At 44.6% G+C, this 26,253-nt stretch overlaps 2 protein-coding genes and 1 long non-coding RNA gene across 27 annotated transcripts; 1 reads left to right on the forward strand and 2 right to left on the reverse strand.

The window, feature by feature from the left end:
• Positions 1 to 1,538: 1,538 nt before the first annotated feature.
• LOC127923249 (uncharacterized protein C18orf19 homolog B-like) lies at positions 1,539 to 20,972 on the reverse strand. Its single transcript, XM_052507211.1, has 5 exons — positions 20,948 to 20,972; positions 19,789 to 20,149; positions 6,872 to 6,983; positions 2,637 to 2,883; positions 1,539 to 2,379 (listed from the first exon to the last, which is right to left on the reverse strand). The coding sequence occupies exons 1-5, from the start codon at positions 20,970 to 20,972 to the stop codon at positions 2,282 to 2,284; spliced, it is 843 nt and encodes a 280-aa protein (XP_052363171.1). The 3' UTR covers positions 1,539 to 2,281.
• LOC127923245 (uncharacterized) lies at positions 16,340 to 19,776 on the forward strand. Of its 2 annotated transcripts, none has more exons than XR_008113792.1 (3): positions 16,340 to 19,103; positions 19,164 to 19,283; positions 19,404 to 19,776. It is a non-coding gene; the product is annotated as an uncharacterized LOC127923245 (long non-coding RNA). The 2 variants fall into 2 exon arrangements; XR_008113793.1 differs by having other exon boundaries at positions 19,164 to 19,223; positions 19,284 to 19,776.
• Positions 20,973 to 23,522: 2,550 nt separating the features above from the next.
• mc2r (melanocortin 2 receptor) lies at positions 23,523 to 25,663 on the reverse strand. 24 transcript variants are annotated; one of them, XM_052507229.1, is made up of 4 exons: positions 24,351 to 25,663; positions 24,204 to 24,313; positions 24,056 to 24,129; positions 23,523 to 24,025 (listed from the first exon to the last, which is right to left on the reverse strand). In XM_052507229.1, the coding sequence occupies exon 1, from the start codon at positions 25,529 to 25,531 to the stop codon at positions 24,614 to 24,616; it is 918 nt and encodes a 305-aa protein (XP_052363189.1). In that variant the 5' UTR covers positions 25,532 to 25,663; the 3' UTR covers positions 23,523 to 24,025; positions 24,056 to 24,129; positions 24,204 to 24,313; positions 24,351 to 24,613. The 24 variants fall into 24 exon arrangements, with proteins under 24 accessions (XP_052363189.1, XP_052363195.1, XP_052363192.1 ...); XM_052507235.1 differs by lacking the exon at positions 24,056 to 24,129 and having other exon boundaries at positions 24,498 to 25,663; XM_052507232.1 differs by having other exon boundaries at positions 23,523 to 24,129; positions 24,498 to 25,663.
• Between the last annotated feature and the right edge of the window lie 590 nt (positions 25,664 to 26,253).

Raw genomic sequence — 26,253 nt, forward strand, 5'->3', positions numbered from 1 at the left:
CCCCTGTTCTATTCCTTTCTCCTATTCTATTCCTGCTTTCCCCTGATCTATTCCTTTCTCCTGATCTATTCCTCCTTTCCCCTGTTCTATTCCTTTCCCCTGTTCTATTCCTTTCTCCTATTCTATTCCTGCTTTCCCCTGATCTATTCCTTTCTCCTGTTCTATTCCTGCTTTCCCCTGTTCTATTCCTGCTTTCCCCTGATCTATTCCTTTCTCCTGTTCTATTCCTGCTTTCTCCTGTTCTATTCCTGCTTTCCCCTGATCTATTCCTTTCTCCTGTTCTATTCCTGCTTTCTCCTGTTCTATTCCTGCTTTCCCCTGATCTATTCCTTTCTCCTGTTCTATTCCTGCTTTCTCCTGTTCTATTCCTGCTTTCCCTGATCTATTCCTTTCTCCTGTTCTATTCCTGCTTTCTCCTGTTCTATTCCTGCTTTCCCCTGTTCTATTCCTTTCTCCTGATCTATTCCTGCTTTCCCCTGATCTATTCCTTTCTCCTGTTCTATTCCTGCTTTCCCCTGTTCTATTCCTGCTTTCCCCTGATCTATTCCTTTCTCCTGTTCTATTCCTGCTTTCTCCTGTTCTATTCCTGCTTTCCCCTGTTCTATTCCTGCTTGGCCTTCCATTTCCTGTAGTCCACGGTCAGCTTGTGTATGTTGAGGAAGAGGTCGTTGCCCTGGCACCATACTGCCATGTCTCTGACCTCCTCCCTATAGACTGTCTGTCTCCTCGTTGAGGAAGAGGTTGTGGTCCTTGCACCATACTGCCATGTCTCTGACCTCCTCCCTATAGTCTCCTCGTTGTCTGTGATCAGGCCTACCACCGTCGTCCACAAACGTAATAATGGTGTTGGAGTCGTGTCACACAGTCATGGGTGAACAGGGAGTACAGGAGGGGACGAAGCACAACACCCCCGTGTTTGAGGTCAGCGTGGTGGATGTGTTGGTGCCCACCCTCACCACCTGAGGGCGGCCCATCAGGAAGTCCAGGACCCAGTTGCAGAGGGAGGTGTTCAGTCCCAGGGTCCTGAGCTTAGCCACTATGGTGTTGAATGCTGAGTTATAGTAAATTAACAGCATTGACACTTGCCAGATGTTAGCGTGGCCTTGTGAATGTTAACCTGTTCAAAAGTCTTACTCACATTGCCTATGGTGAGCAAGTTCATAGTCGTCCGGAACAGCTGGTGCTCTCATGTATGGCTTTCCTCGATGCGAATTTAGCTCTTCTGGTAGGCCCGTGGCTCTGTTTCCCTCTGTAATCTGTGATAGTTTGTAAGCCCTGCCACGAGCGTCAGAGCCGGCATGGTATAATTCAATCTTTGACGTCTCGACTGTTTGACGGCCCGTTGGGAGGTCGTAGCAGGACTTCTAATAAGCGTCCGGATTAGTGTCTCTCTCTCCTTGAAAGCGACGGCTTCAGCCTTTATCAATGCTGCTGGTAATCAGTTGTTGGGCTTTCAATTCCCTACATGATTTTGGGAGTGAACTGTTCCATAGTTAAGTACAGTACTCAGAACATGGAATGAAGACAGGAAACGGAACGATGTTTGGAAGCTCAATATTCTGCTTTATTGCAAATTGTGATCATACCAGACATGACATTAACAGTACAGTCCAATAACTGGTACTACAGCATCCAACACCCTTCTGTTCAGACTGTGGTTTTCATTTCATTGCATTTTGGTTGAATACTTCTGTAATATCCACAGAGCAACTTAAAGGGATACTTCTGGATTTTGTCCATGATTTAATCTGACTGCGGAAGTAGATAAAGGGGCTGCATTGCCAACATCCGGAAGTATCCCCTTTAAGGAATCAACCAAACGACGTCTGTAATCACACTTCCTATTAAATGCACAACTTTCAGTTGACTAGACATTAGGTAGTAGGAACACAAAAATAATACAATATATTAAACTTTGGGTATTGGATTAAAAAGACATTAGAAAACGTGATTTAAAACGTTGAAAGACACATGCAGTTACAGTCTTCATGAGGCTTTGATGGACGATGATGAATTAAAACAGGAATTTTATTTTTCATACCCAGAATTCATAATGCTCCTCAGTGTATTCTAATACAACTGAGAAATCCCACCAGCCTCCTCCTTATAGCAGGTATAATGGTACTAGCTGGGGCAGTCAGGAACTGCAGAAGAACAGCGTAATGTCTGGACTCATTCGTCTCTCAACAATAGGTTCATAATATGTGCCTTAATTCTGTCTTTGACCCCAACCACATTGAAGACACCAAACGTGTTTATTCACAACCACTTGTGAACAAGACTAATCGAGCTTCTTTCGGTAAGACACTTCGTCTTTGGCTTCCTGTAGTTTATCAGAGAAACGTTCTTTCGTCTCCTCCATCTTTCCAGAGAAACGTTCTTTCGTCTCCTCCATCTTTCCAGAGAAACGTTCTTTCGTCTCCCCATCTTTCCAGAGAAACGTTCTTTCGTCTCCCCATCTTTCCAGAGAAACGTTCTTTCGTCTCCCCATCTTTCCAGAGAAACGTTCTTTCGTCTCCCCATCTTTCCAGAGAAACGTTCTTTCGTCTCCTCCATCTTTCCAGAGAAACGTTCTTTCGTCTCCTCCATCTTTCCAGAGAAACGTTCTTTCGTCTCCTCCATCTTTTCGGAAATACCAGACAATCGTTCTTTCGTATCTTCCATTTTCCCCGAGAGTAGTTCTTTGGTTTCCTCCATTTTTTCAGAGAACAGTTCCTTAGTTTCCTCCATTTTCTCTGTGAGTTTCTCCCTGGTCTCTTCCATCCGGTCCTGCAGGTAGTCTTTGACGGGCGGAGGGGTGGAGAAGTAGCCGTGTTTACGGAGGTACTGCACCGAGAAGGACGTCCCACCCAGAGTCACCGTGTATCTGGCGGGTGTAGCAATCTGAATAAAGGATAAAGAAAGCCACTAAGTTCAGTAGAACAAGTGAATTGAAGCTGATGTTGCAATCTGAGTATTTATGCTTATCCTGAACAGGGCGTCGTATGCACATATCCTTGTACAAGTCATAGTGAGTATTCTTACCCTGTACAAGTCATAGTGAGTATTCTTACCCTGTACAAGTCATAGTGAGTATTCTTACCCTGTACAAGTCATAGTGAGTATTCTTACCCTGTACAAGTCATAGTCAGTGAATATTCTTATCCTGTACAAGTCATAGTGAGTATTCTTACCCTGTACAAGTCAGTCAGTGAGTATTCTTACCCTGTACAAGTCAGTCAGTGAGTATTCTTACCCTGTACAAGTCATAGTGTGTATTCTTACCCTGTACAAGTCATAGTGAGTATTCTTACCCTGTACAAGTCATAGTGAGTGAGTATTCTTACCTTGTACAAGTCAGTCAGTGAGTATTCTTACCCTGTACAAGTCATAGTGAGTATTCTTACCTTGTACAAGTCCCAGTGAGTGAGTATTCTTACCTTGTACAAGTCAGTCAGTGAGTATTCTTACCCTGTACAAGTCATAGTGAGTATTCTTAGTGAGTATTCTCACCCTGTACAAGTCATAGTGAGTGAGTATTCTTACCCTGTACAAGTCATAGTGAGTATTCTTACCCTGTACAAGTCAGTCAGTGAGTATTCTTACCCTGTACAAGTCATAGTGAGTATTCTTACCCTGTACAAGTCATAGTGAGTATTCTTACCCTGTACAAGTCATAGTGAGTATTCTTACCCTGTACAAGTCAGTCAGTGAGTATTCTTACCCTGTACAAGTCATAGTGAGTATTCTTACCCTGTACAAGTCATAGTGAGTGAGTATTCTTACCTTGTACAAGTCAGTCAGTGAGTATTCTTACCCTGTACAAGTCATAGTGAGTATTCTTACCTTGTACAAGTCATAGTGAGTATTCTTACCTTGTACAAGTCATAGTGAGTATTCTTACCCTGTACAAGTCATAGTGAGTATTCTTACCCTGTACAAGTCATAGTGAGTATTCTTACCCTGTACAAGTCATAGTGAGTATTCTTACCCTGTACAAGTCATAGTGAGTGAGTATTCTTACCCTGTACAAGTCATAGTGAGTATTCTTACCCTGTACAAGTCATAGTGAGTATTCTTACCCTGTACAAGTCATAGTGAGTATTCTTACCCTGTACAAGTCATAGTCAGTGAGTATTCTTACCCTGTACAAGTCATAGTCAGTGAGTATTCTTACCCTGTACAAATCATAGTGAGTATTCTTAGTGAGTATTCTTACCCTGTACAAGTCATAGTCAGTGAGTATTCTTACCCTGTACAAGTCATAGTCAGTGAGTATTCTTACCCTGTATAAGTCATAGTGAGTATTCTTACCCTGTACAAATCATAGTGAGTATTCTTACCCTGTACAAGTCATAGTGAGTATTCTTACCCTGTACAAATCATAGTGAGTATTCTTACCCTGTACAAATCATAGTGAGTATTCTTACCCTGTACAAGTCATAGTCAGTGAGTATTCTCACTCATTTTTATTTGACCATGCTGGTCATTTATGAACATTTGAACATCTTGGTCATGTTCTGTAATAATCTCCACCCGGCACAGCCAGAAGAGGACTGGCCACCCCACATAGCCTGGTTCCTCTCTAGGTTTATAATCTCCACCCCTCATAGCCTGGTTCCTCTCTAGGTTTATAATCTCCACCCCTCATAGCCTGGCTCCTCTCTAGGTTTATAATCTCCACCCCTCATAGCCTGGTTCCTCTCTAGGTTTATAATCTCCACCCCTCATAGCCTGGCTCCTCTCTAGGTTTATAATCTCCACCCCTCATAGCCTGGTTCCTCTCTAGGTTTATAATCTCCACCCCACATAGCCTGGTTCCTCTCTAGGTTTATAATCTCCACCCCTCATAGCCTGGTTTCTTCCTAGGTTTTGGCCTTTCTAGGGAGTTTTTCCTAGCCACCGTGCTTCTACACCTGCATTGCTTGCTGTTTGGGGTTTTAGGCTGGGATTCTGTACAGCACTTTGCGACATCAGCTGATGTAGGAAGGGCTTGACAAATAAATTTGATTTGACCTAAAGTGACGTGTACAGGGCAGGTTTCCTATAATTTGTCTTAAAATATACACAAATTATATCAAATGTGCACTAATTATATGCATTGATATAATTATATATTATTCTTACCTTGTGCATGGAGTAGACAGGGAGTATTCTAACCTTGTACATGGAGTAGACAGGGAGTATTCTAACCTTGTACATGGAGTAGACAGGGAGTATTCTAACCTTGTACATGGAGTAGACAGGGAGTATTCTAACCTTGTACATGGAGTAGACAGGGAGTATTCTTACCTTGTACATGGAGTAGACAGGGAGTATTACCTTGTACATGGAGTAGACAGGGAGTATTCTAACCTTGTACATGGAGTAGACAGGGAGTATTCTTACCTTGTACATGGAGTAGACAGGGAGTATTCTAACCTTGTACATGGAGTAGACAGGGAGTATTACCTTGTACATGGAGTAGACAGGCAGTATTACCTTGTACATGGAACAGACAGGGAGTATTACCTTGTACATGGAGTAGACAGGGAGTATTACCTTGTACATGGAGTAGACAGGCAGTATTCTAACCTTGTACATGGAGTAGACAGGCAGTATTCTAACCTTGTACATGGAGTAGACAGGGAGTATTCTTACCTTGTACATGGAGTAGACAGGGAGTATTCTTACCTTGTACATGGAGTAGACAGGGAGTATTCTAACCTTGTACATGGAGTAGACAGGGAGTATTACCTTGTACATGGAGTAGACAGGCAGTATTACCTTGTACATGGAACAGACAGGGAGTATTACCTTGTACATGGAGTAGACAGGGAGTATTACCTTGTACATGGAGTAGACAGGCAGTATTCTAACCTTGTACATGGAGTAGACAGGCAGTATTCTAACCTTGTACATGGAGTAGACAGGGAGTATTCTAACCTTGTACATGGAACAGACAGGGAGTATTACCTTGTACATGGAGTAGACAGGGAGTATTCTAACCTTGTACATGGAGTAGACAGGGAGTATTCTAACCTTGTACATGGAGTAGACAGGGAGTATTCTAACCTTGTACATGGAGTAGACAGGGAGTATTCTAACCTTGTACATGGAGTAGACAGGGAGTATTCTTACCTTGTACATGGAGTAGACAGGGAGTATTACCTTGTACATGGAGTAGACAGGCAGTATTCTAACCTTGTACATGGAGTAGACAGGGAGTATTCTAACCTTGTACATGGAACAGACAGGGAGTATTACCTTGTACATGGAGTAGACAGGGAGTATTCTAACCTTGTACATGGAGTAGACAGGGAGTATTCTAACCTTGTACATGGAGTAGACAGGGAGTATTCATAACCTTGTACATGGAGTAGACAGGGAGTATTCTAACCTTGTACATGGAGTAGACAGGGAGTATTCTTACCTTGTACATGGAGTAGACAGGGAGTATTACCTTGTACATGGAGTAGACAGGGAGTATTCTTACCTTGTACATGGAGTAGACAGGGAGTATTCTAACCTTGTACATGGAGTAGACAGGGAGTATTCTAACCTTGTACATGGAGTAGACAGGGAGTATTCTTACCTTGTACATGGAGTAGACAGGGAGTATTCTAACCTTGTACATGGAGTAGACAGGGAGTATTCTAACCTTGTACATGGAGTAGACAGGGAGTATTACCTTGTACATGGAACAGACAGGCAGTATTCTTACCTTGTACATGGAGTAGACAGGCAGTATTCTTACCTTGTACATGGAGTAGACAGGCAGTATTCTTACCTTGTACATGGAGTAGACAGGCAGTATTCTTACCTTGTACATGGAGTAGGCAGGGAGTATTACCTTGTACATGGAGTAGACAGGGAGTATTACCTTGTACATGGAGTAGACAGGGAGTATTACCTTGTACATGGCGTAGGCAGTAAGGGCATAGCCCCCAGAAGAGTGATTCAGCAGACCAACGATCTTCTCTGGTAAACCAATGAACTCCAGAAAAGGCACCACATTCACTCCCCTGTGAAATATACAGCGAGGTTAACTCAGGCCAGATACTATGTAATATAGAGGTTAACTCAGGCCAGATACTGTGTAATATCCAGGTTAACTCAGGCCAGATACTGTGTAATACCCAGGCCAGATACTGTGTAATATCCAGGTTAACTCAGGCCAGATACTGTGTAATATCCAGGTTAACTCAGGCCAGATACTGTGTAATATCCAGGTTAACTCAGGCCAGATACTGTGTAATATCCAGGTTAACTCAGGCCAGATACTGTGTAATATCCAGGTTAACTCAGGCCAGATACTGTGTAATATCCAGGTTAACTCAGGCCAGATACTGTGTAATATCCAGGTTAACTCAGGCCAGATACTGTGTAATATCCAGGTTAACTCAGGCCAGATACTGTGTAATATCCAGGTTAACTCAGGCCAGATACTGTGTAATATCCAGGTTAACTCAGGCCAGATACTGTGCCTTCACATGAAACATACACTCAGTGGCCAGTTTATTAGGTACACCACCCTGTTCACCAAAACGGGTAGCTTCTATAAAACAGTGAGTCACATGGCAGTGACAGACAGACATTCTGTTACTGTTAGATTATAATTTCATCTTTAAACATTGTAATGTAGTTAACCTTTAAAATCTAAATGAAAATGATTACAATTTTTTTTTAAAGATACAATTCAACTAGAGTGCCCTTAGATCATGGGAAAAGCACTTGACTGTTGTACTTCAAATCAAACTTTATCACAAACGCAGAATACAGGTGTAGACAAGTGTAGCCCTTACTGTGAGATGCTTTATTACAAGCCCTGAATTAGCACACAGATCCCCTTACTGTGAGATGCTTAATTACAAGCCCTGAATTAGCACACAGATTCCCTTACTGTGAAATGCTTCATTACAAGCCCTGAATTAGCACACAGATCCCCTTACTGTGAAATGCTTCATTACAAGCCCTGAATTAGCACACAGATCCCCTTACTGTGAAATGCTTCATTACAAGCCCTGAATTAGCACACGGATCCCCTTACTGTGAAATGCTTCATTACAAGCCCTGAATTAACACACAGATCCCCTTACTGTGAAATGCTTCATTACAAGCCCTGAATTAGCACACAGATCCCCTTACTGTGAGATGCTTCATTTACACGCCCTGAATTAACACACAGATCCCCTTACTGTGAGATGCTTCATTTACAAGCCCTGAATTAGCACACAGATCCCCTTACTGTGAGATGCTTCATTTACAAGCCCTGAATTAACACACAGATCCCCTTACTGTGAGATGCTTCATTTACAAGCCCTGAATTAACACACAGATCCCCTTACTGTGAGATGCTTCATTACAAGCCCTGAATTAGCACACAGATCCCCTTACTGTGAAATGCTTCATTACAAGCCCTGAATTAGCACACAGATCCCCTTACTGTGAAATGCTTCATTACAAGCCCTGAATTAGCACACGGATCCCCTTACTGTGAAATGCTTCATTACAAGCCCTGAATTAGCACACAGATCCCCTTACTGTGAAATGCTTCATTACAAGCCCTGAATTAACACACAGATCCCCTTACTGTGAAATGCTTCATTACAAGCCCTGAATTAGCACACAGATCCCCTTACTGTGAGATGCTTCATTTACACGCCCTGAATTAACACACAGATCCCCTTACTGTGAGATGCTTCATTTACAAGCCCTGAATTAGCACACAGATCCCCTTACTGTGAGATGCTTCATTTACAAGCCCTGAATTAACACACAGATCCCCTTACTGTGAGATGCTTCATTACAAGCCCTGAATTAACACACAGATCCCCTTACTGTGAAATGCTTCATTACAAGCCCTGAATTAACACACAGATCCCCTTACTGTGAGATGCTTCATTACAAGCCCTGAATTAGCACACGGATCCCCTTACTGTGAAATGCTTCATTACAAGCCCTGAATTAGCACACGGATCCCCTTACTGTGAGATGCTTCATTACAAGCCCTGAATTAGCACACGGATCCCCTTACTGTGAGATGCTTCATTACAAGCCCTGAATTAGCACACAGATCCCCTTACTGTGAGATGCTTCATTACAAGCCCTGAATTAGCACACAGATCCCCTTACTGTGAAATGCTTCATTACAAGCCCTGAATTAGCACACAGATCCCCTTACTGTGAGATGCTTCATTACAAGCCCTGAATTAGCACACAGATCCCCTTACTGTGAGATGCTTCATTACAAGCCCTGAATTAGCACACAGATCCCCTTACTGTGAGATGCTTCATTACAAGCCCTGAATTAGCACACAGATCCCCTTACTGTGAGATGCTTCATTACAAGCCCTGAATTAACACACAGATCCCCTTACTGTGAAATGCTTCATTACAAGCCCTGAATTAGCACACGGATCCCCTTACTGTGAAATGCTTCATTACAAGCCCTGAATTAGCACACGGATCCCCTTACTGTGAAATGCTTCATTACAAGCCCTGAATTAGCACACGGATCCCCTTACTGTGAAATGCTTCAGTACAAGCCCTGAATTAGCACACGGATCCCCTTACTGTGAGATGCTTCATGACAAGCCCTGAATTAGCACACGGATCCCCTTACTGTGAGATGCTTCATGACAAGCCCTGAATTAGCACACGGATCCCCTTACTGTGAAATGCTTCATTACAAGCCCTGAATTAGCACACGGATCCCCCTTACTGTGAGATGCTTCATTACAAGCCCTGAATTAGCACACGGATCCCCTTACTGTGAGATGCTTCATTACAAGCCCTGAATTAGCACACAGATCCCCTTACTGTGAGATGCTTCATTACAAGCCCTGAATTAGCACACCGATCCCCTTACTGTGAGATGCTTCATTACAAGCCCTGAATTAACACACAGATCCCCCTTACTGTGAGATGCTTCATGACAAGCCCTGAATTAGCACACAGATCCCCTTACTGTGAGATGCTTCATGACAAGCCCTGAATTAGCACACGGATCCCCTTACTGTGAAATGCTTCAGTACAAGCCCTGAATTAGCACACGGATCCCCTTACTGTGAGATGCTTCATTACAAGCCCTGAATTAGCACACGGATCCCCTTACTGTGAGATGCTTCATGACAAGCCCTGAATTAGCACACGGATCCCCCTTACTGTGAGATGCTTCATGACAAGCCCTGAATTAGCACACGGATCCCCTTACTGTGAGATGCTTCATGACAAGCCCTGAATTAACACACAGATCCCCCTTACTGTGAGATGCTTCATGACAAGCCCTGAATTAGCACACGGATCCCCCTTACTGTGAGATGCTTCATGACAAGCCCTGAATTAGCACACGGATCCCCTTACTGTGAGATGCTTCATGACAAGCCCTGAATTAGCACACGGATCCCCTTACTGTGAGATGCTTCATTACAAGCCCTGAATTAGCACACGGATCCCCCTTACTGTGAGATGCTTCATGACAAGCCCTGAATTAGCACACAGATCCCCTTACTGTGAGATGCTTCATTACAAGCCCTGAATTAGCACACAGATCCCCTTACTGTGAGATGCTTCATGACAAGCCCTGAATTAACACACAGATCCCCCTTACTGTGAGATGCTTCATGACAAGCCCTGAATTAACACACAGATCCCCCTTACTGTGAGATGCTTCATGACAAGCCCTGAATTAACACACAGATCCCCCTTACTGTGAGATGCTTCATGACAAGCCCTGAATTAACACACAGATCCCCCTTACTGTGAGATGCTTCATGACAAGCCCTGAATTAGCACACCGATCCCCTTACTGTGAAATGCTTCAGTACAAGCCCTGAATTAGCACACCGATCCCCTTACTGTGAAATGCTTCAGTACAAGCCCTGAATTAGCACACAGATCCCCTTACTGTGAGATGCTTCATGACAAGCCCTGAATTAGCACACGGATCCCCCTTACTGTGAGATGCTTCATGACAAGCCCTGAATTAGCACACGGATCCCCTTACTGTGAGATGCTTCATTACAAGCCCTGAATTAGCACACGGATCCCCCTTACTGTGAGATGCTTCATGACAAGCCCTGAATTAGCACACAGATCCCCTTACTGTGAGATGCTTCATTACAAGCCCTGAATTAGCACACAGATCCCCTTACTGTGAGATGCTTCATGACAAGCCCTGAATTAACACACAGATCCCCCTTACTGTGAGATGCTTCATGACAAGCCCTGAATTAACACACAGATCCCCCTTACTGTGAGATGCTTCATGACAAGCCCTGAATTAACACACAGATCCCCCTTACTGTGAGATGCTTCATGACAAGCCCTGAATTAACACACAGATCCCCCTTACTGTGAGATGCTTCATGACAAGCCCTGAATTAGCACACCGATCCCCTTACTGTGAAATGCTTCAGTACAAGCCCTGAATTAGCACACCGATCCCCTTACTGTGAAATGCTTCAGTACAAGCCCTGAATTAGCACACAGATCCCCTTACTGTGAGATGCTTCATTACAAGCCCTGAATTAGCACACGGATCCCCTTACTGTGAGATGCTTCATTACAAGCCCTGAATTAGCACACGGATCCCCTTACTGTGAGATGCTTCATTACAAGCCCTGAATTAGCACACGGATCCCCTTACTGTGAGATGCTTCATTACAAGCCCTGAATTAGCACACAGATCCCCTTACTGTGAGATGCTTCATTACAAGCCCTGAATTAGCACACGGATCCCCTTACTGTGAGATGCTTCATTACAAGCCCTGAATTAGCACACGGATCCCCCTTACTGTGAAATGCTTCATTACAAGCCCTGAATTAGCACACGGATCCCCCTTACTGTGAGATGCTTCATTACAAGCCCTGAATTAGCACACAGATCCCCCTTACTGTGAGATGCTTCATTACAAGCCCTGAATTAGCACACGGATCCCCTTACTGTGAGATGCTTCATTACAAGCCCTGAATTAGCACACGGATCCCCCTTACTGTGAGATGCTTCATTACAAGCCCTGAATTAGCACACGGATCCCCCTTACTGTGAGATGCTTCATTACAAGCCCTGAATTAGCACACAGATCCCCTTACTGTGAGATGCTTCATTACAAGCCCTGAATTAGCACACGGATCCCCCTTACTGTGAGATGCTTCATTACAAGCCCTGAATTAGCACACAGATCCCCTTACTGTGAGATGCTTCATTACAAGCCCTGAATTAACACACAGATCCCCTTACTGTGAGATGCTTCATTACAAGCCCTGAATTAGCACACGGATCCCCCTTACTGTGAGATGCTTCATGACAAGCCCTGAATTAGCACACAGATCCCCTTACTGTGAGATGCTTCATGACAAGCCCTGAATTAGCACACGGATCCCCTTACTGTGAGATGCTTCATGACAAGCCCTGAATTAGCACACAGATCCCCTTACTGTGAGATGCTTCATTACAAGCCCTGAATTAGCACACAGATCCCCTTACTGTGAGATGCTTCATTACAAGCCCTGAATTAGCACACGGATCCCCCTTACTGTGAGATGCTTCATTACAAGCCCTGAATTAGCACACAGATCCCCTTACTGTGAGATGCTTCATGACAAGCCCTGAATTAGCACACAGATCCCCTTACTGTGAGATGCTTCATTACAAGCCCTGAATTAGCACACAGATCCCCTTACTGTGAGATGCTTCATTACAAGCCCTGAATTAGCACACAGATCCCCTTACTGTGAGATGCTTCATTACAAGCCCTGAATTAGCACACAGATCCCCTTACTGTGAGATGCTTCATTACAAGCCCTGAATTAGCACACAGATCCCCTTACTGTGAGATGCTTCATTACAAGCCCTGAATTAGCACACGGATCCCCTTACTGTGAGATGCTTCATTACAAGCCCTGAATTAGCACACGGATCCCCTTACTGTGAGATGCTTCATTACAAGCCCTGAATTAGCACACGGATCCCCTTACTGTGAGATGCTTCATTACAAGCCCTGAATTAGCACACGGATCCCCTTACTGTGAGATGCTTCATGACAAGCCCTGAATTAGCACACGGATCCCCTTACTGTGAGATGCTTCATGACAAGCCCTGAATTAGCACACGGATCCCCTTACTGTGAGATGCTTCATGACAAGCCCTGAATTAGCACACAGATCCCCTTACTGTGAGATGCTTCATGACAAGCCCTGAATTAGCACACGGATCCCCTTACTGTGAGATGCTTCATGACAAGCCCTGAATTAGCACACGGATCCCCTTACTGTGAGATGCTTCATGACAAGCCCTGAATTAGCACACGGATCCCGCCAGCGGGATCAAATTCGACAACATCCGGTGAAATTGCAGAGCGTCAAATTCAAAAATAAGAAATGGTGATATTAAACATGAATGGAAATACAAGTGTCTCACATCATTCAAAAGTCTTGGTAATCGGACGGCTAATTTGTCGTCCTGAGGATCCCAGTGATCAAATGCAGTGCCGTTTTCTTTGAAAAAAATCCATTTTTTTTATAGCCTAACACGAAACGTTTTGTAAACCGCTCGTGTCGTGAATTCCGTCTCATTTAACTACCGATGAAACATTCGATGTAATAATTACACCAAACGCACGTTTATCCAGTCATGGTTGGTTTCGTTGCAATCCTCTGGTTGTTAGTAGACACCACCAGACTTGATGGTTCTTGTCGCGGGACGTAATTGACCCAAAGAAACCGGTTTGAAGACACTAAGCAATGACCTCATTGCGCACCAATGATACGAGTGGTGTTTCGTTGATTGATTGTATCTTGGCCCGATGACCACCGATCGTCTAGAAATCTAGCTTGGTCGCTAGCCAATGAGCTGAGGTAAACGGCAAAGCGTAATGGTTAAATGTTGGAGGACCAACCTTCGTAGTAAATGCGAAGGTAAAAAAGGTTCATTCGCCATTAAAGATCTGAGTTGAAGCAGCCAACCGCTCGTTACGCACAGCAATATTTGGTAAAGAGCATTTTCAGCACTTTTATATAAAACATTATGGCGAATCTAAATCAAAGTGTAGGTATATAGATTTACACCAAACGATAGAAGACATTGATAGGGAAAGTGAGAGAGTTGCTACAGGACGACGAGCCTGTGAGCGAGCATCGCTTCGGCTCACAGACATAAGACGTGTTTTTGCACGGGGAGGACATCGTTTTGGACTGGTAGGTTCTTCTCATGCTAATGCCGTTGTTTTTATTTGCAATATATACAAATATAATCAGTAATGAAATGTGTAAAGTACACATTGGCTATACATTGTGGGTGTGTATATATTTCTATATAAAACTGGAACAGGACTTCACCATAGTGATCGTGTTCCCTCTACTCTATATAACACATCTGTTTAATTTACGTGTTGACACAGGGCTCAGACGGGAATGTATTCTAACTGAATTTCATTATGTCACTGACTCCGACTGGGAGCCCCCACTGACTCTGACTGGGAGCCCCCACTGACTCTGACTGGGAGCCCCCACTGACTCCGACTGGGAGCCCCCACTGACTCCGACTGGGAGCCCCCACTGACTGGGAGCCCCCTGACTGGGAGCCCCCCACTGACTGGGAGCCCCCACGACTCTGGGGGCCCCCACTGACTCCGACTGGGGGCCCCCACTGACTCCGACTGGGGGCCCCCACTGACTGGGGCCCCCACTGACTCCGACTGGGAGCCCCCACTGACTCCGACTGGGAGCCCCCACTGACTCCGACTGGGAGCCCCCACTGACCCGACTGGGAGCCCCCACTGACTCCGACTGGGAGCCCCCACTGACTCCGACTGGGAGCCCCCACTGACTCCGACTGGGAGCCCCCACTGACTCCGACTGGGAGCCCCCACTGACTCCGACTGGGAGCCCCCACTGACTCCCCACTGAATGACTAGCGACTGGGAGCCCCCACTGGGAGCCCCCACTGACTCCGACTGGGAGCCCCCACTGACTCCGACTGGGAGCCCCCACTGACCCACTGGGAGCCCCCACTGACTCCGACTGGGAGCCCCCACTGACCCGACTGGGAGCCCCCACTGACTCCGACTGGGAGCCCCCACTGACTCCGACTGGGAGCCCCCACCCCACTGGGAGCCCCCACTGACACGACTGGGAGCCCCCACTGACTCCGACTGGGAGCCCCCACCCCACTGGGAGCCCCCACTGACTCCGACTGGGAGCCCCCACTGACTCCGACTGGGAGCCCCCACTGACTCCGACTGGGAGCCCCCACTGACTCCGACTGGGAGCCCCCACTGACTCCGACTGGGAGCCCCCACTGACTCCGACTGGGAGCCCCCACTGACTCCGACTGGGAGCCCCCACTGACTCCGACTGGGAGCCCCCACTGACTCCGACTGGGAGCCCCCACTGACTCCGACTGGGAGCCCCCACTGACTCCGACTGGGAGCCCCCACTGACTCCGACTGGGAGCCCCCACTGACTCCGACTGGGAGCCCCCACTGACTCCGACTGGGAGCCCCCACTGACTCTGACTGGGAGCCCCCACTGACTCTGACTGGGAGCCCCCACTGACTCCGGCTGGGAGCCCCCAGTTCCACTGACTCTGGCTGGTGAATGACTAGCTACACTATGAAACCACACACTATTGAATCATTCCCGTGGTGAATGACTAGCTACACTATTGAATCATTCCCATGGTGAATGACTAGCTACACTATGAAACCACACACTATTGAATCATTCCCATGGTGAATGACTAGCTACACTATCAAACCACACACTACTGAATCATTCCCATGGTGAATGAGTAGCTACACTATGAAACCAAATGCACCAATTTGTAAGTCGCTCTGGATAAGAGCGTCTGCTAAATGACTTAAATGTAAATGTAATGAGTCATTCCCATGGTGAATGACTAGCTACACTATGAAACCACACACTATTGAATCATTCCCATGGTGAATTACTAGCTACACTATGAAACCACACACTATTGAATCATTCCCATGCTGAATCACTAGCTACACTATTGAATCATTCCCGTGGTGAATGACTAGCTACACTATTGAATCATTCCCATGGTGAATGACTAGCTACACTATGAAACCACACACTATTGGAACATTCCCATGCTGAATCACTAGCTACACTATTGAATCATTCCCGTGGTGAATGACTAGCTACACTATTGAATCATTCCCATGCTGAATGACTAGCTACACTATGAAACCAAATGCACCAATTTGTAAGTCGCTCTGGATAAGAGCATCTGCTAAATGACTTAAATGTAAATGTAATGAGTCATTCCCATGGTGAATGACTAGCTACACTATGAAACCACACACTATTGAGTCATTCCCATGGTGAATGATTAGCTACACTATGAAACCACACACTATTGAATCATTCCCATGGTGAATGACTAGCTACACTATGAAACCACACACTACTGAATCATTCCCATGGTGAATGACTAGCTACACTATGAAACCACACACTATTGAATCATTCCCATGGTGAATGACTAGCTACACTATTGAATCATTCCCATGGTGAATGACTAGCTACACTATGAAACTACACACTATTGGAACATTCCCATGGTGAATCACTAGCTACACTATGAAACCACACACTATTGAATCATTCCCATGGTGAATGACTAGCTACACTATGAAACTACACACTATTGGAACATTCCCATGGTGAATCACTAGCTACACTATTGAATCATTCCCATGGTGAATGACTAGCTACACTATGAAACCACACACTACTGAATCATTCCCATGGTGAATGACTAGCTACACTATGAAACTACACTATTGAATCACTCCCATGGTGAATGACTAGCTACACTATGAAACCACACTATTGAATCATTCCCATGGTGAATCACTAGCTACACTATGAAACCACACACTATTGAATCACTCCCATGGTGAATGACTAGCTACACTATGAAACTACACTATTGAATCATTCCCATGGTGAATCACTAGCTACACTATGAAACCACACACTATTGAATCATTCCCATGGTGAATGACTAGCTACACTATGAAACTACACACTATTGGAACATTCCCATGGTGAATCACTAGCTACACTATTGAATCATTCCCATGGTGAATGACTAGCTACACTATGAAACCACACACTATTGAATCATTCCCATGGTGAATGACTAGCTACACTATGAAACTACACTATTGAATCATTCCCATGGTGAATGACTAGCTACACTATTGAATCATTCCCATGGTGAATGACTAGCTACACTATTGAATCATTCCCATGGTGAATGACTAGCTACACTATGAAACCACACACTATTGAATCATTCCCATGCTGAATAACTAGCTACACTATGAAACCACACACTATTGAATCATTCCCATGGTGAATGACTAGCTACACTATGAAACCACACACTATTGAATCATTCCCATGCTGAATGACTAGCTACACTATTGAATCATTCCCATGGTGAATGACTAGCTACACTATGAAACCACACACTATTGAATCATTCCCATGGTGAATGTCTAGCTACACTATGAAACCACACACTACTGAATCATTCCCATGGTGAATGACTAGCTACACTATGAAACCACACACTATTGAATCATTCCCATGGTGAATGTCTAGCTACACTATGAAACTACACACTATTGAATCATTCCCATGGTGAATGTCTAGCTACACTATGAAACTACACACTATTGCAGATATGGTGAAAGCAATGTGTGGTGAGGTAGAGGCACAGAAACTCACATCAATACCTTTGTCAGATAACACTGTTAAACAAACAATGTACGCTATAGCTAGAGAGGAAACTGACCGACTCAGACTCCCCAGCTTATGCTCTGAGATATACCGCAGCAGGTAACTTGCATTGTAAACTTCACCTAACAAAAATAAACCTGTAAAGTGTCCCATTTTTCATGAGCTGAAATAAAATATCCCAGAAATGTTCCATACGCACAAAAAGCTGATTTCTCAAAAATGTTGTGCTCACATTTGTTGACATCTCTGTTAGTGAGCATCTCTCCTTCACCAAGATAATCCATCCACCTGGACAGGTGTGGCATATCAAGAAGCTGATTAAACAGCATGAGCATTACGCAGGTGCACCTTGTGCTGGGGGACAATAAAATGCCACTAAAAATGTGCAGTTTTATCTAGGGCTGGGCGATAAGACCAAAATATCATATCATATTTATAGTATTTATTTTTATTTTTTTATTTGAAATTTTTACAGTATTTTATGTTTTTGATTAATAAAAGTTCTACATGTGCTTTATGAGCAGTGACCTTGGGGTGGCAACACATACATTCTAAATGATTTCAATGAGTCTTTCTCCATTCTGATTGGTTTATACCGCTCAATTCAACTTCAACCTAAAATAATTTTCTGCATTTCCTGCACTCATTTGAGATCATTTCCACAGCATAGTAGTTAGAGTGTTGGGCCAGTAACCGAAAGGTTGCTAGATCGAATCCCCATGCTGATAAGGTAAAAATCTGTTGTTCTGCCCCTGAACAAAATAAAAAATAAAAATCTTTGTTGACTTTCTGTGTGATGAAAAGAAAATGTGTCTCCTTGCCTGTAACAGACATATTTGGGAACCTGAACCCAAGCATGCAGGGGGGAATACAAAAACATTCTACAGATTAGTGACCCGATCAGTCGATTCAGAGGAAGTCATTATTATTGGAGAGAGTCTTTCAAAAGAGAACCGTGCCCCCCTTCCCTCCACTGTGCCTGTTTCTATCAGCAAACAGCATCAGGAAGTGTCCCACACCAGTGATGACTGCTCACCTCCAACGCGTGGAAGAGCACCTACTTCCCAATCCGTTTGACTCTGGCTCAGTTGACATGCCGGTAAATCAAACAGCTTGTTGTAGAGGCAAAGCGGGGTTCGACACAGTACTAGATGGGTGTACCTAATAAACTGGCCATTGAGTATCTAGGTAGTAGTACAATGAACAAAACAGCAATGTCAGTAACCTCAGGCCAAAAGACCAGTTAGGTACTGCACTTCTAAATTCTCTATGTATAGCTAAATGACTCAGGCCAAAAGACCAGTTAGGTACTGCACTTCTAAATTCTCTATGTATAGCTAAATGACTCAGGCCAAAAGACCAGTTAGGTACTGCACTTCTAAATGCTCTATGTATAGCTAAATGACTCAGGCCAAAAGACCAGTTAGGTACTGCACTTCTAAATTCTCTATGTATAGCTAAATGACTCAGGCCAAAAGACCAGTTAGGTACTGCACTTCTAAATGCTCTATGTATAGCTAAATGACTCAGGCCAAAAGACCAGTTAGGTACTGCACTTCTAAATGCTCTATGTATAGCTAAATGACTCATAACAAAAGACCAGTTAGGTACTGCACTTCTAAATGCTCTATGTATAGCTAAATGACTCATGCCAAGAGACCAGTTAGGTACTGCACTTCTAAATTCTCTATGTATAGCTAAATGACTCAGGCCAAAAGACCAGTTAGGTACTGCACTTCTAAATGCTCTATGTATAGCTAAATGACTCAGGCCAAGAGACCAGTTAGGTACTGCACTTCTAAATTCTCTATGTATAGCTAAATGACTCATAACAAAAGACCAGTTAGGTACTGCACTTCTAAATGCTCTATGTATAGCTAAATGACTCAGGCCAAAAGACCAGTTAGGTACTGCACTTCTAAATTCTCTATGTATAGCGAAATGACTCATAACAAAAGACCATAGTAATGGAATCCCCAGGGAGAGGAACACCAGACAGGTGGGTTAATATAGGAATCCCCAGGGAGATTAGACCAGAGACAGGTGACTCACTGCATAGCAGCGTAGTAGAAGGTCCCGAACCAGACGCTGGAGGTCAGGAGATGGACAGGTATCATCACCTTCCCATACTGCTTGAAGGTCTTCTTGAACCTCTGCACCAGACCAATGGACTTGTCCTGCAGAGGGTCTATCTCTGGGGCCTCCGGTGGAGCCTCCACAGGCAGCTTGGAGGAGTCTGCCCCATAGACGGGCTCTGTTCCAGCCAGGCTGGGGGGATGGCTGGGTGGGTCCTGGTCCTCCGGCCGGAGCTTGGGCTGTTCTACTGCCCTGTTAAAGGCTGAGGTACTGATCCAGTGCTGGCCGGGCCCGGGGGCAGGCGGCCTACAATACACACCGACACGGCCAGGCGAGCCTCACACACCGACAGGCCCACGACCACAGGCCGCACGTAGGCCATCTGCCGCAATGCACCCTGGGACAGAACACGATGCATCTCCTCCTCCCTGAGACGTTTGACCACAGAGCCTGCAGACAGCACACATCATCATCGTTTACTAATGACTATAATTTACAACAGGAGTAATCATTTATGTTGATAAGTATATATTTAAGTGAAGAAACGTATCTGATGATAAGACATAATACCAAAACATACCTCCAACTAGAGCAGGTCAACCATTAATCCAACACCTGAAATGAAAACGTCCAAAATAAAATGATTAGCCACAACAGACTAATCCAGTAGCCACGAACTGTGGGTGATCCTCAGCTAAACAACCAAAGTTCTGGTTGAACTAAGTTTACTAGCTACACAGCCATATTCTGATATATAGCTAACAAGGCAAATAAAAAAAAGCTAGCTAGCAAGCCAACTATAGTTAGTAGCTAGTCTGCTCGCTAAGTAGCTAGCTAGCCAAGTTACTACCTCCTCATGCCTTTTGCACACATTGTATATAGACTGCCCATTTTTTTCTACTGTGTTATTGACTTGCTAATTGTTTACTCCATGTGTAACTCTGTGTTGTCTGTTCACACTGCTATGCTTTATCTTGGCCAGGTCGCAGTTGCAAATGAGAACTTGTTCTCAACTAGCCTACCTGGTTAAATAAAGGTGAAATAAAAAAAAAAATGTGCAAAGGTTTAGCTACTAGAACTTGCAAAACATCTAGTTATCCTTCTAGAGCTAACTAACTAACTAGCTGTCACATACGCAGAGGCTTCTGTGTGGTTGACATTGGGGGGAAGGGAAGTCTGGAGGACGACAAAAAAAAACTTCCTTCACTTTATAAAAAGCTTCCAGAACAACCCTGTGGAAACAGTTTTAGATGTGGTTAGCTAAACGTTTAGTTGTCTGTCTGAAGCCTGATTCTGACAGAACGATAACAACCGGGGTTGTTTCGCTTACTAGCTAAGTTAGCTTAGCCCCGACACTCGGCAAAAGTAGTTGTGTGTGTGTGTGTGTGTGTGTATATATACATTTTTCGTTGTAAAGTTGTAAAACTACGTGACAAAGCTGACACGTAACGGAATACATACATTGAAATTCAAGAGGTTTTTGATCCTGTCAAAAAAAAGTGTTTTCTGTAGTTGTACGAGCCATAAGGACATAGAACGACCGTCCTGTCAGTGGAAGACCGTTACAGCAGAGCTCGAGGGGGATCCGCGTGTCCTCGGACAGCGCACGGCATCATGGGATTCGTAGTTTATTTTATCGCGAGATTTGGTGTCTGCAAACTGCGTAAAAAACAGCACTTCCCGATATGCCTCAAAACCTTTCGGGTCAGAATTTCCATTTCTTTTGAAAGAGATACAAACCTCTAGTCCAGCCGATAGGAAACAAATATACCCAAGATCGTTCCACTTTATGTTGTCAGTGTCCAAGTTGGTACACGAACACTCAAATGTTACCTTTTTTTGTGTAAATATAGTCATCACATATTCATTGCACTTAGCCTGTAATAACACCTTTAAGTCCGTCTTTATGGAACTAACTGCACACGCTCTCTTATATTCAACGTGACGTTTCTCTGTTCCTCGTTTCTCTCTTTTCTGTGCTGCAGATCGTTTAACAACTTGATGGTATAGCAAAAGCTTAGTAAATTTGACATTAACCTGAATCGTCTCTCTTCATTTTACCCACAAAGAAATTCACTTAGTCTAGGGACAGTCCCCTGTAAGCTCAGTTGGTAGCGCATGGTGCCAGGGTTGTAGGTTTCATTCACACGGGGTTGAAGTATGATAAAAGATAAGTACATAAATGTATGCACTCACTAATGTAACTGGTGTCTGCTAAATGTAAAGCTTATTTTTTATTATTGCCAGTATAACTTAGCAGCTATGCAAGCAAGGTCAAATATGATCTAATGGTGACGTCATCTTGCCAATGCGCAAACGCTCTCCATACTACATCAGCCCAATGTATAATGTATGCGTCGGGCCGACGTCGGCGAGATGTATGTGTGCTGTCTGGGAAGACCTTATGGGGGTCATATTGAGGTCATTTTGACCGTAGTCTAGCAGCTATGGGAAAGAATAGTCGACTTTCTAATAGAGCCACCACATTCCACACATAGCTGGGGCATGTCTAAAGAAGTATTTTGGGGGGTTATTGTGCCATCACAGATTTAGTCCATTACCCCCTGGCGGCCATTTCCAATATGGCGGCCATTCAGCTGCAGGGGGTCATATTGGACTAGATCCACTTGGCCATATCTCCACACATAACTGGTGCATACAACCCAATGATGACTTAAAATGTTTGAGGGGGTCTAGTACAACTGTCTCAGCCTCCAGTATTTATGCTGCAGTAGTTTATGTGTCGGGGGGCTAGGGTCAGTTTGTTATATCTGGAGTACTTCTCCTGTCCTATTCGGTGTCCTGTGTGAATCTAAGTGTGCGTTCTCTAATTCTCTCCTTCTTTCTTTCTCTCTCTCGGAGGACCTGAGCCCTAGGACCATGCCCCAGGACTACCTGACATGATGGCTCCTTGCTGTCCCCAGTCCACCATGTGCCTTTTACTGAGGAGTGGTTTCCGTCTGGCCACTCTACAATAAAGGCCTGATTGGTGGAGTGCTGCAGAGATGGTTGTCCTTCTGGACATTGGGTTCTTGGGGACCTCCCTGACCAAGGCCCTTCTCCCCTGATTGCTCGGTTTGGCCGGGCAAGCCAGCTCTAGGAAGAATATTGGTGGTTCCAAACTTCTTCCATTGAAGAATGATGGAGGCCATTGTGTTCTTGGGGACCTTCAATGCTGCAGACATTTTTTGGTACCCTCCCCCAGACACGTGCCTCAACACAATCCTGTTTCAGATCTCTACGGACAATTCCTTCAACCTGGTTTTTGCTCTGACATGCACTGTCAACTATGGGACCTTATATAGACAGGTGTGTGGCTTTCCAAATGCACCTGAGCTCATTTTCAAGTCTCATAGCAAAGGGTCTGAATACTGACTGAAATAAGGTATTTCTTTTTTTATTTGTTATAAATGTGCAAACATTTTTTTAAAAAACTGTTTTGCTTTGTCATTATGGGGTATTGTGATGTCATTATGGGGTATTGTGATGTCATTATGGGGTATTGTGATGTCATTATGGGGTATTGTGATGTCATTATGGGGTATTGTGATGTCATTATGGGGTATTGTGATGTCATTATGGGGTAGTGTGATGTCATTATGGGGTATTGTGTGTAGATTGATGAGGAAAAACATAATTTAATCAATTTTAGAATAAGGCTGTAACATAACAAAATGTGGAAAAGGGCAAGTGTCTGAATACTTCCCAAACGCACTGTAGTATACATATAGTATAATATACAGTAGTTATCTATTCTGTGTATAGTTATACATATAGTATAATATACAGTAGTTATCTATTCTGTGTATAGTTATACATATAGTATAATATACAGTAGTTATCTATTCTGTATATAGTTATACGTGTAGTATAATATACAGTAGTTATCTATTCTGTATATAGTTATACATATAGTATAATATACAGTAGTTATCTATTCTGTATATAGTTAAATGTACTGTATAATATACAGTAGTTATCTATTCTGTGTATAGTTATACATATAGTATAATATACAGTAGTTATCTATTCTGTATATAGTTATACATATAGTATAATATACAGTAGTTATCTATTCTGTATATAGTTAAATGTACTGTATAATATACAGTAGTTATCTATTCCATATATAGTTAAACATATAACCAAGGCCCTATTCCCCATATAGTGCCCTACCTGTAACCAAGGCCCTATTCCCCATATAGTGCCCTACCTTTAACCAAGGCCCTATATAGTGCCCTACCTGTAACCAAGGCCCTATTCCCCATATAGTGCCCTATCTGTAACCAAGGCCCTATTCCCCATATAGTGCCCTACCTCTAACCAATGCCCTATTCCCCATATAGTGCCCTACCTCTAACCAAGGCCCTATTCCCCATGTAGTGCCCTACCTTTAACCAAGGCCCTATTCCCCATATAGTGCCCTACCTTTAACCAAGGCCCTATTCCCCATATAGTGCCCTACCTTTAACCAAGGCCCTACCCCCATATAGTGCCCTACCTTTAACCAAGGCCCTATTCCCCATGTAGTGCCCTACCTCTAACCAAGGCCCTATTCCCCATATAGTGCCCTACCTTTAACCAAGGCCCTACCCCCATATAGTGCCCTACCTCTAACCAAGGCCCTATTCCCCATATAGTGCCCTACCTTTAACCAAGGCCCTATTCCCCATATAGTGCCCTACCTCTAACCAATGCCCTATTCCCCATATAGTGCCCTACCTTTAACCAAGCCCTGCGGGGTCAAAAACTCTGGTGGAAAGTTGTGCATTATCTAGGGAAAGGGTGCAGACAAAGCCCTTCAGTGGAACAGAGCTTTGACCTTGTAGCAGAGTGGTGAGTCGGAGCAGAGCAGCATCTTCCTGAAGGTGTTTCGTAGCTCTGCGCTGCGGAAGGCGTAGATGGCCGGGTCGACCACGGCGTGACTCATCAGCAGAACCAAATTCAGCTGGAACAGAGAGCGGTAGCACTCACAGTAGGGGTTCTCTACACACACCATGAGGAGGAGGAGGTGGAGGAAGAAAGGCGCCCAGCACACCACAAACACCCCGAATAGCATGGTGAGCGTGAGCGCCCCCCGGAGGCTGCGGTGCGGCATGGCACTCCCGGGCAGCGCTGCAATCTTCCTGGCGTGGGACCGAGCCAGCAGGAACATGTGGATGTAGAGGAAGAGGATGAGGAGCAGCGAGATGAGGAAGAGCACGATGAAAAAGATCTTGATGACCGTGGCGTCACAGAACGCCACCATGACCGCCCCGGCGACGCCGCACAGCGCCCAGATCCCCGCCAGGGCGGCGGCGGCTCGCCTCGTGGTCATGATGTTGTGGTAGCGCAGTGCGTGGAAGATGGTGACGTAGCGGTCCACAGCGATGGCCAGGAAGCTACAGATGCAGCCGATAAAAGACATGCAGAGCAGCGCGTCTATGATGTCATCGACCCTCCGGACGGAGTCCCCCCGGGAGTCCAGTTGTCCGACGTCGCTGAACTCCATCATTAGGGTTTCCCAGGTCTTGGAGAGGGAGGAGATGGTGTTGAACGTGGCCAGGCTACAGATAAACATGTACATCGGGGAATGGAGGTTCTTGTTGCGCACCACGGCCACCACCACCAACAGGTTCTCACTGAGAGACACCATACCCAACACTAAGAACACCAGGTGGGGGACCTTCACCACCTGACAGTCTGTGTGGTTGGAGGGCAGAGCAGAGACATCATTCATTATGGAGACCAGAGACAGTGTCAGAGCAACGTCCACAGTAGATCAGATCAGAACAGGGTGTTTCAGAACAGGGTGTTTCAGAACAGGGTGTTTCAGAACAGGGTGTTTCAGAATAACGTCCAGATCAGAACAGAACAGAACAGGGTGTTTCAGAGTAACATCCAGATCAGAACAGGGTGTTTCAGAGTAACGTCCAGATCAGAACAGGGTGTTTCAGATTAACATCCAGATCAGAACAGGGTGTTTCAGAGTAACGTCCAGATCAGAACAGAACAGGGTGTTTCAGAGTAACGTCCAGATCAGAACAGGGTGTTTCAGAGTAACGTCCAGATCAGATCAGGGTGTTTCAGAGTAACGTCCAGATCAGAACAGGGTGTTTCAGAGTAACGTCCAGATCAGAACAGGGTGTTTCAGAGTAACGTCCAGATCAGAACAGGGTGTTTCAGAGTAACGTCCAGATCAGAACAGGGTGTTTCAGAGTAACGTCCAGAACAGAACAGGGTGTTTCAGAGTAACGTCCAGATCAGAACAGAACAGGGTGTTTCAGAGTAACGTCCAGAACAGAACAGGGTGTTTCAGAGTAACGTCCAGATCAGAACAGGGTGTTTCAGAGTAACGTCCAGATCAGATCAGGGTGTTTCAGAGTAACGTCCAGATCAGAACAGGGTGTTTCAGAATAACGTCCAGATCAGAACAGGGTGTTTCAGATTAACGTCCAGATC

This window comes from Oncorhynchus keta, unplaced genomic scaffold (genome assembly GCF_023373465.1).
Source record: "Oncorhynchus keta strain PuntledgeMale-10-30-2019 unplaced genomic scaffold, Oket_V2 Un_contig_28_pilon_pilon, whole genome shotgun sequence".
Classification (NCBI taxonomy): domain Eukaryota; kingdom Metazoa; phylum Chordata; class Actinopteri; order Salmoniformes; family Salmonidae; genus Oncorhynchus; species Oncorhynchus keta.